The sequence below is a fragment of the Triticum dicoccoides genome, chromosome 4A (genome assembly GCF_002162155.2).
Source record: "Triticum dicoccoides isolate Atlit2015 ecotype Zavitan chromosome 4A, WEW_v2.0, whole genome shotgun sequence".
Lineage (NCBI taxonomy): Eukaryota > Viridiplantae > Streptophyta > Magnoliopsida > Poales > Poaceae > Triticum > Triticum dicoccoides.
This window is the reverse complement of record NC_041386.1, coordinates 218,343,450-218,353,483: the sequence shown is the minus strand read 5'-3', so window position 1 is coordinate 218,353,483 and position 10,034 is coordinate 218,343,450. Positions and strand designations below refer to the sequence as shown.

The window sequence follows — 10,034 nt, the reverse complement described above, 5'->3', positions numbered from 1 at the left end:
TGCGGACTGGATCCGTGCTCCGAGAATTATCCTCATTGTTGCACAGAAGAATTATGTCCTTAATGCACCGCTAGGTGACTGACCTATTGCAGGAGAAGGTGCACACGTTATGAATGTTTGGCAAGCTCGGTATGATGACTACTTGATAGTTTAGTTCTCCATGCTTTACGGCTTAGAACCGGGACTTCAAAAACGTTTTGAATGCCACGGAGCATATAAGATGTTCCAAGAGCTGAAATTGGTATTTCAGACTCATGCTTGAGTCGATAGGTATGATACCTCTGACAAGTACGTTGCCTACAAGACGGAGGATAATAGCTCAACTAGTGAGCATGTGCTCAGAATGTATGAGTACTACAATCGCTTGAATCAAGTGGGAGTTAATATTCCTGATAAGATTGTGATAGATAGAGTTCTCTAGTCACTATCACCAAGTTACTGCAACTTCGTGATGAACTATAGTATGCAAGGGATGACGAAAACGATTCCCGAGCTCATCGCGATGCTAAAATCAGCGAAGGTAGAAATCAAGAAAGAGCATCAAGTGTTGATGGTTAACAATACCACTAGTTTAAGAAAAGGGGCAAAGAAAAAGAAAGGGAACTTCAGGAAATAATGGAAAGCAAGTTGTCACTCCCGTGAAGAAACCCAAAGCTAGACCTAAGCCTAAAACCGAGTGCTTCTACTGCAAAGGGAATGGTCACTAGAAGCGGAACTACCCCAAATGATTGGCGGATAAGAAGGATGGCAAAGTAAAAAAAGGTATATTTGATATACATGTTATTGATGTGTACTTTACTAGTGTTCATAGTAACCCCAGGGTATTTGATACCGGTTCAGTTGCTAAGATTAGTAAATCAAAACGAGAATTGCAAAATGAACAGAGACTACTTAAGGGCGAGGTCACGATGTGTGTTGGAAGTGATTCCAAGGTTGATAAGATCACCATCACACACTCCCTCTACCTTCGAGATTAGTGTTGGACCCAAATAAATGTTATTTGGTGTTTGCGTTGAGCATGAATATGATTGGATCATGATTATTGCGATACAGTTATTAATTTAAGTCAGAGAATAATTGTTGTTCTGTTTACATGAATAAAACCTTCTATGGTCATACACCCAATGTAAATGGTTTATTGAATGCCAAAGGATGCAAAGTTGATAATGATAGTGCAATATATTTGTGGCACTGCCGTTTAGGTCATATTGGTGTGAAGAGCATGAAGAAACTCCATACGGATGGATTTTTGGAATCACTTGATTATGAATCATTTGATACTTGCGAACCATGCCTCATGGGCAAGTTAACTAAAACTCCGTTCTCTGGAAAAATGGAGCGAGCCACTGACTTACTGGAAATAATACATACCATTGTATGTAGTCCGATGAGTGTTGAGGCTCGCAGCGGGTATCATTATTTTCTGACCTTCGCGGATGATTTGAGTAGATATGGGTATATCTACTCAATGAAACACAAGTCTGAAACATTTGAAAAGTTCAATGAATTTCAGAGTGAAGTAGAGAATCATCATAACAAGAAAATAAAGTTTCTATGATCTGAGCATGGAGGCAAATATTTGAGTTACGAGTTTGGCCTTCATTAAAAAAATGTAGAATAGTTTCACAACTCACGCCACCTGGAACACCACGGCGTAATGGTGTGTTCGAACGTCGTAGCCGTACTTTATTAGATATGGTGCGATCTATGATGTCTCTTACCGATTTACCACTATTGTTTTGGGGTTATGCATTAGAGATAGTTGCATTCACATAAAACAGGGCACCGCCTAAATCCATTGAGACTATACCGTATAAACTATGGTTTGGCAAGAAACCAAAGCTTTTGTTTCTTAAAGTTTGGGGTTGCGATGCTTATGTAAAAAAGTTTCAAACTGATAATCCTGAACCCAAATCAGAGAAGTGCATCTTCATAGGATACCCAAAAAGAAACTGTTGGGTGCACCTTTTATCATAGATCCGAAGACAAGATTTTTGTTGCTAAGAATGGATCCTTTCTAGAGAAGGAGTTTCTCTCAAAAGAAGTGAGTGGGAGGAAAGTAGAACTTGATGAGGTAATTGTCCCTTCTCTTGAATTGGAAAGTAGCTCATCACAGAAATCAGTTCCAGTGATGCCTACACCAACTAGAGATGAAGCTAATGATAATGATCATGAAACTTTAGATCAAGTTACTACTGAACCTCGTAGGTCAACCAAAGCACGTTCCGCACCAGAGTGGTATGGTAATCCTATTCTGCAAGTCAAGTTACTAGACCATGACGAACCTATGAACTATGAGGAAGCGATGATGAGCCCAGATTCCGACAAATGGCTTGAGGTCATGAAATCCGAGATAGGATCCATGTATGAGAACAAAGTGTGGACTTTGGTTGACTTGCCCGATGATTGGCAAGCCATAGAGAATAAATGGATCTTCAAGAAGAAGACTGACGCTGATGGTAATGTTACTGTCTACAAAGATCGACTTGTTGCAAAAGGTTTTCGACAAGTTCAAGGTGTTGACTACAATGAGATTTTTTCACTCATAGCGATGTTTAAGTCTGTCCGAATCATGTCAGCAATTGTCGTATTTTATGAAATCTGGCAAATGGATGTCAAAGATGCATTCCTTAATGGATTTCTTAAAGAAGAGTTGGATATGATGCAACCAGAAGGTTTTGTCGATCCTAAAGGTGCTAACAAAGTGTGCAAGCTCCAGCAATCCATCTATGGACTGGTGCAAACATCTCGGAAGTTGGAATATACGCTTTGATAAGGTGATCAGAGCATATGGTTTTATACAGACTTATGGTGAAGCATGTGTTTACAAGAAAGTGAGTGGGAGCTCTATAGCATTTTACATATTATATGTGGATGACATATTGTTGATCAGGAATGACATCGAATTTCTAGATAGCATAAAAGGATACTTGAATAAGATTTTTTCAATAAAAGACCTCGGTAAAGCTACTTATATATTGAGCATCAAGATCTATAGAGATAGATCAAGATGTGTGATATGAATTTGACAAAAGCACATATACCTTGACAAGATTCTGAAGGAGTTCAAAATGGATCAGTCAAAGAAAGGGTTCTTACTTGTGTTACATGGTGTGAAGTTGAGTAAGACTCAAAGCCCGACCACGGCAGAAGATAGAGAGAGAATGAAAGTTATTCCCTATGCCTCAGCCATAGGTTCTATACGATATGCCATGTTGTGTACCAGACCTCTTGTGTACCTTGCCATGAGTTTGGCAAGGGGGTACAACAGTGATCCAGGAGTAGATCATTGGATAGCAGTCAAAATTATCCTTGGAGGACTAAGGAAATATATCTCGGTTATGGAGGTGATAAAGAGTTCGTCGTAAAGAGTTACGTCGATGCAGGCTTTTACACCAATCCAGATGACTCAGAGTCTCAATCTGGATACATATTGAAGGTGGGAGCAATTAGCTAGATTAGCTCCATGTTGAGCATTGTAGACATAGAAATTTGCAAACACTACAAGAAATACGGTAAATTATGACTCCCCATTTTGGTCGTTAATTCGTCATTGCTTTCATTTATTGACCTTTTTTGACCAAATTCGGAACGTCAACAGTTGACCGTCTAGAACGAACAAACGTGACCTTTTCTGGAATTTTGGTCATGGCCGCGCTTGACCAAAATTTTCGTAGTTAAATCTTTGACCAAAATTATGGTCATTACTAATGAGCCTAGGCCACGTAGGATCTGATGTGGCTGAACCAACGTCGCGCTGACGTGGAAAAAATGATGACGTGGATGCCACATAGGGTCAGTCCAAATCAGTTGTTTTAATGGGCTGAGCCCAATAATTTAGCGCATTTTTACATTTACTTTTGGGCCACGGGCTTTTAATGTTAGTTCTTGGGCTCAGGCAATGTGCAGTCCATTTATTCAATCTATCATTAATTGGACCAGCCCTTCTCTCTAACCAACAAAAATATATGAATCTTTTTTCTATCAAAAAATCTATATTGGGCCTTGAGACGAGCCAGCCCACTCATACAATTTAGTATTTTCAGTCCAGCCAATAACCAACAGTAGCTCAAAAAAATCATTGCACAGTTTGGCAGTCCCCCAATACAATTCTCCAAGATCTCATTAACTTAGGCCCAACAGTATCATTACACCACAAGTTCATAAGATGCACCAACCAAAATAACATAGCCAGTAGCTTAGTATCAGTACACCATGTTCATAAGATTAAGATGCACCAACCAAAACACAACCTCATCAAACCACAGCCAATCTCTAGTCCATATTGTCGTTCACATGTCCAGTCAAAGAAACTCATCAACCCCAAGTCGAAACAACTCAACATCAAAAGTCCCAAAGCCAACATCAACCACGCCATACTAAACTATTTTACCTATGAACAGATCCATAAGACGCGCAAATCTAGCATCGATGGCCTCAACTCTTTGCAGTAACAACTGATACTCTGCGGCGCGTTCAGCTTCGGTCTCCTCTAATTTCTTCTTGACCTCAACAAGCTCCTCTCGCATCAACTCAGCGACTCGCCTCTCCTTCTCAAGCTTGTACTCTAGTTCTTGTACATGAGCATCCAAAGCAGCTGCAGATCTGTTGAACTTCTTCTTGGAGCTCGACTCAAGGCCAACATTTTGAAAGAATGTGCTGGAGGGACATTCTTTAGTGAGAATGTCAGCAACAACAGCAACAACATTCTTTGGTACCCCTTGTTCCATAGCTTTTTCCATGTCAGCCTGACATTTAAAGAAAGATGCACACACATGTCATTGTAGTTGGTTCTGAATAACTAGGAAACTTTATAAGCAAACTACTCAAGAATGTTGACTAAATAATAATCCAGTCTCCATGCTACTAATTAACTAGTTATTTGAAAACTTTGAAGCAGGCAAGAAGAATTAATCATCCTTGGGAATCACTTTTTTTGCAAGTTACTATCAGCTACATGAAAGAAGCATGGCACCAGGTTTATTAAACATGTAAGCATACACAAAAAACCATTGTTGAAATTTAAATTAGGCAACTATGTGCATCTCTGTTTAGCTTAAATGGGAACATGGAACAGATAAGAATGTAGTACATTTCAGGAGCGCATATGTTGTTTTTTTAGTACAGTATACACTATCAGAGAAATCCACTTCCACAAGTCCTAAACATTTCATTCAGATCGTATATGAAATGATAGAGTTTCTCCACTCCGAAATATGGGAAGATAGATGCTTCAGGCAATCACTAGACAAATAATCAAAGAGCATACAACGCTCTCTCTTAATTAATAGTGTCCAACAACAAGCTATACCCGCTGGACTGCAACAAGAACTAAAATTGCCTAAATATTGTCGCATTTCCAGTACCAAAATGAATATGCAATGCAATGAAACAGAGGACTGGTACAAACAAACTATAACAAAACATGAATCATATATGGTACTACTTTGAAAAAACCATCTCTATCAAATCCGTCAAGCAGAAGTCATATAATGTAATCAAGTGTAACAAGGATGAGGTAAACAAGCCTCATCAACATGAAAAAGTATACTAGAAACTTACTATCACCTTCTTAACTGGCTCAGAGAAACCAGTCTTCTTGCCATTGTGGCACTCCTTGAATAGATCAAATGCAGTCAACTCTTCACACTTACGAGCCTCTTTCTGAAATTGTTCACGACACAATGGAACAATAAGAAACAATTGAAAGAATGACTATATTAGCAAATGATAACATGAGAGATCCTTACCAAAGCATGCACATGGGAAATGTAGGGGCGAGAACTAGTTTTCTGATGGAACTTAACTTTGGAACTGTTATCCTTGTTTGACTGACAGGTTTCCTACCATGGAAAAAGAAACATGAGAATTAATGGAGCAACCATAAAGGCTCCTACAGATTGCAATCCAAGTTGTATTTCAAAAGTGTATGTAGCCATAATAGCATGAAAACAATGTTATTATCATCTCTCCAAGCAGCACAACGATGGCAAGATAAAACAAGCACAATAGACATAATGGTAAACAAGCACATCATCATTATTATACCAGCTAAATAGCTATCGTATGAACATGGCAAGATAAAACAAGCACAATGGTAAACATAGACACAATGAACTCCTTCACATAGAACTAAAGTATGAATACCTTGTGCCTTGGGGTAGACCACATCTTGACCAGCCTTTGCCACTCCGCATCTGTCACATTCTTATCAGGAGATTTGACACTCACTAGATTGGCCGGTACATTGTCAAAATGCTTCTTCTTCAGATGGTGGCGCCTATTCTTCAATGCGGTCTTGAGGATGTCAGTGCATGCATACTTCACGGCATCGGAACGGGTTTCCATATCAAAATTGATCTGAGTAGATAACATATAATGCAAGGGCACAATTTAGAATGATATAACAAGTGAACAGAAATAATCACATTTGGCTGAGAAAGAATAAACTTACAACAACTTTGCCAATGAAATTGTCAATATGATTCCCATTGGCCTTGTACTCCTTGAAGTGGGGAAGGAGTGGTAGATGCTTCCTCGCAGCAACCCCACCCTGGGATGCAAGCTTTGCAGCCTGTGCTGGTTTGTCCGGGTGTTTCTTCCCCTCGGCCACTTGGATGATAATCTTAGAGCCTAACTCTTTAGTGAGTCTTTCGAGCCCTTTCCCATTCCTGCACTTATCCACAATAGGTGTAGCTGAAAAAGAAGACGTTCATACAGTTAACATAAATCAAGTTTGCATTTCATGATTTCATAACTGATCATGTGTTAATATTTCTTGCCTTCAACGTCCATTTGCCGTTGTTGGCCAAGCTATTGGTTAGAGAACTTAGGAACTTCAATTGGCTGATTTGTGCACAGAGTAGATGGGACATGGCTTGTTTCACCCATCTGCATCAGACTTACTTCACCCCCATGCATCATGCTTCTTTCATCTTCGTGCATCGAGCTTCTTACATCCATGTGCACATGGAGGCTTCCTTCATCCACATTTGTTGGGCTTCCTACATCCATTTGCACAAGACTTTCTTCATGGTTGGTTAGAGACAACTTTGTTTTCTGCCTAGTGACTCGAGCAGATTCATGTTCATCCGAGTTCAAACCAGGTAGCACCCTCTTTGAGCCTCCCGAGGCTAGAGCAATCACCCTGTTTTTCCTGGAGCCATCTCAGAAGGTTTATCAGAACTCTTCTTTGTATTTTTATTGATCGACTTCCTTGCCTTCTTAGAAACCTTTAAAGCATTATAATAAAAACGAGACAACTATTAGATCTCATGCAAAAAATGTTTTTCAAAAATTAGTAAAAGCACTCAAGCACATATAGCATACATATAGCCCCCATCCCTCAAAAACAAAGGTAGAATTAGCACCTTATCTTCCTTCTCCACTATAATATCATCAACTTCATCCTCCTCAATGACCTCATCGTCAGGACTGTACATAGAGCTTGAGCCTTGTTGTGTTATGGCAGAAGATGAGTCCCCACCGGTGATGGCACTACCTTGCTGCATTTGATTTGAGTTCCTAACCATCATACCTAATGCAGCGATGCCAAGTGATTGGAATATGCGGTTGTTCCTCATCATATTTTTAGCCCTAATCTTCTCATATTCAGTAGTTGGTGCTTCTTTACATGAACAAAAAATATATAATTGTAAGACTTAATGGTTGAAATGCATAGGAGAAGCAAGACAACACAAACAACTAAGCTGCGAGTTTCTTAGCAATCCTAGAATACAAATACAAATCAGGAGCGAACTATTTTATTTTTTATACAGAGTACATATCAGGAGCGAATTATTAGCAATCCTAGAAGACATAAATTTCGATTAATAGGTTACAAACGTTAGCTAGGCACGGAACTATACAAAGCACAATTCACGTCCATAGAAAACCAAATAGCACACTAAACAAACAAGTCGTATACCTGCAAGTTTCTTGCTCCTTGTCATCTTTGTCATAGTAGATCTAATGGAAACTAGAACTATGCTAGTCAGCTTGGTTGTTGCCTGGTTTACTTGCCTTGCTTGCTGGACGAGTTAATGGCCTAGGGAGCAGCATAGCAGTTACAAGTTATTAAAAATATAAAGTGGGCTGATGCTTTGGAAGGTAGATAAACAGTTGCACATATAATAGTATCTAGACACAAGCACTTCACTACTTGTCATCGACATCAGTCACACTGTCACACACAAGCTGTAGCCTACACATTTTTAGCTATTGATAAATTGCTTATGTATCATGTCTTCGTACAATATTCAGTTGAGAGCAAGTGCAAATAAAATACATTTGCATTAAGTTGTCCAGTTCATTAAATTTGCAGAAATTAAGTGTAGCAATATGATTAAATATTTAAATTAACAGCCAGTGCAGAACTGATGAAGATTCGGAATTTTCAATAGGGACTAGCAGAACTAGAGCTGCATGGTCACGTCATGAGTCTACTATTGCAGAGCTATCTAGACTCCCGCAATGCCAGATAAAAACAGACCTAGTTGTCCAGAAACTAAATCAGGTTTAGTTCAAACGGAACACCTACTTGGATGTGGGATGAAGATGAAGTTACCTAGGGGAGGACGGAGAAGATGGTCTGCTTGTACTTGGAGTATGGTTGAACGGTGAGCAGCGGTGGAGTATGGTCGAACGGTCCTCTGCTTCCCTTCCACCTCTGCAACATTCACCACAACATAAGAAATACAGTGAGAAACGGTGGAGTGTGGTGGTGCAGAGAGAGAGAGATGTGGTGGAGGAGTGTGCTGCTGGGTTGGGCGAGCCGGAGCGGGGAAGCACAGGAGCCCCGCCGGTGGGGAGGCCCTGTACCTGGAGAGGTCAAGGTCGCGCCGCCCCGCCGGTGGTAGGACCGGTCGCTGCTCGCGCCGCGCCGCCGGTGGCTGGACCGGCGGCTGCTCGTGCCACCCCGCCGGTGGCTGGACCGGCCGCTGCTCGCGCCGCCCCACCGGTGGCTGGATCGGCTGCAGCTCGTGCTCGAGGGCCGAGGGGGCGGCTAGGGTTCGTGGGGAGGGCAGAGGGGCGGCTCGGGTTCGAGGGGATTTGGGGGACGGGAGCGGCGGTATGGTGCCATGCGGCTAAATTACATTGACGAAAATACCCTCGTATCGTGCGGTGCGGGCGTGTAGTGGTGCTCTTTGGTGACAGAAATACCTTCATATGTGCAGCGGGAAAATTTTTGGCAGCAGCGGGAAAAATTTTAGGTGTGGTGCAAGGTAAAAATCCATTATAGTTTACTTGTTATTTTTATGTGTGGCGGGAGGAAAAAATAATTAAGTCATTTTTATGAAAATTTGAACTACAACTCCCTTATAGTTTACTTGTTATTTAAAAAAATTAGGTACACAAATATCTATTTCATCAAGAGTTTCACAATATTCAATCCCTAGGTATGAACAGTTATGCCGGCATTTTTGACTGCATTTTGAAACCGACTAACAAATTAAAAAATAAAAAAAAAGAAAACCTTCACATAACATCGTGCAGGGTCGCCCGATCTCGCTTCCTCGGGCGCGGTGTCTCGACACGGGGTTGTCGGAGCTTGCTGGTTTCCACACACATTTTTTCATTGGGGTTACTTCAAATCTAGGGTTTGCGATGGTGATGGAGCATTTGTGTCGGCTAGAGCGAACAAGTTGACGGTGAAATAACATGGCGCCGAGGTCCCCACATGTAGCCGCCGTCGGAGCGACAGATGGAGGTAGGGACCAGCAGCTTCGCCGATGGAGGGAGGGTGTCGTGGGAACAGATCTGACAATAGAGGTAGGGGGTACGTAGGAGAGGGCAACCCTACGTCTCGGTGCTTCGGGAGCTTTGTTTCTTTGGAGTGTTGAATAAGACCTTACCCTAGGTACATGTCATCGTCAGAGGGGGCAATGGTTTCTCTTCCTCGTTTGCCTCTCATGCGGTTGGGAAAGAGAACGAGTCATGGGATTAATGGCGTTCATTATCTTTTTTAGGGGGAAATGAATTTATTATCAAGATTCATTTTTTAGGGGGAAAGGAATTTATTATCAAGATTCGGT

At 41.1% G+C, this 10,034-nt stretch overlaps 1 protein-coding gene across 3 annotated transcripts; it reads right to left on the bottom strand.

The window, feature by feature from the left end:
• Positions 1-4,164: 4,164 nt before the first annotated feature.
• Positions 4,165-8,962, bottom strand: LOC119285677. Of its 3 annotated transcripts, none has more exons than XM_037565014.1 (10): positions 8,821-8,962; positions 8,567-8,668; positions 7,928-8,047; positions 7,371-7,627; positions 6,783-7,232; positions 6,455-6,696; positions 6,148-6,360; positions 5,751-5,843; positions 5,563-5,664; positions 4,165-4,748 (listed from the first exon to the last, which is right to left on the bottom strand). In XM_037565014.1, exons 5-10 carry the CDS (start codon positions 6,793-6,795, stop codon positions 4,380-4,382), a joined length of 1,032 nt encoding a protein of 343 aa, XP_037420911.1. In that variant the 5' UTR covers positions 6,796-7,232; positions 7,371-7,627; positions 7,928-8,047; positions 8,567-8,668; positions 8,821-8,962; the 3' UTR covers positions 4,165-4,379. The 3 variants fall into 3 exon arrangements, with proteins under 3 accessions (XP_037420911.1, XP_037420913.1, XP_037420912.1); XM_037565016.1 differs by having other exon boundaries at positions 5,569-5,664; XM_037565015.1 differs by lacking the exon at positions 7,371-7,627.
• Positions 8,963-10,034: the final 1,072 nt, after the last annotated feature.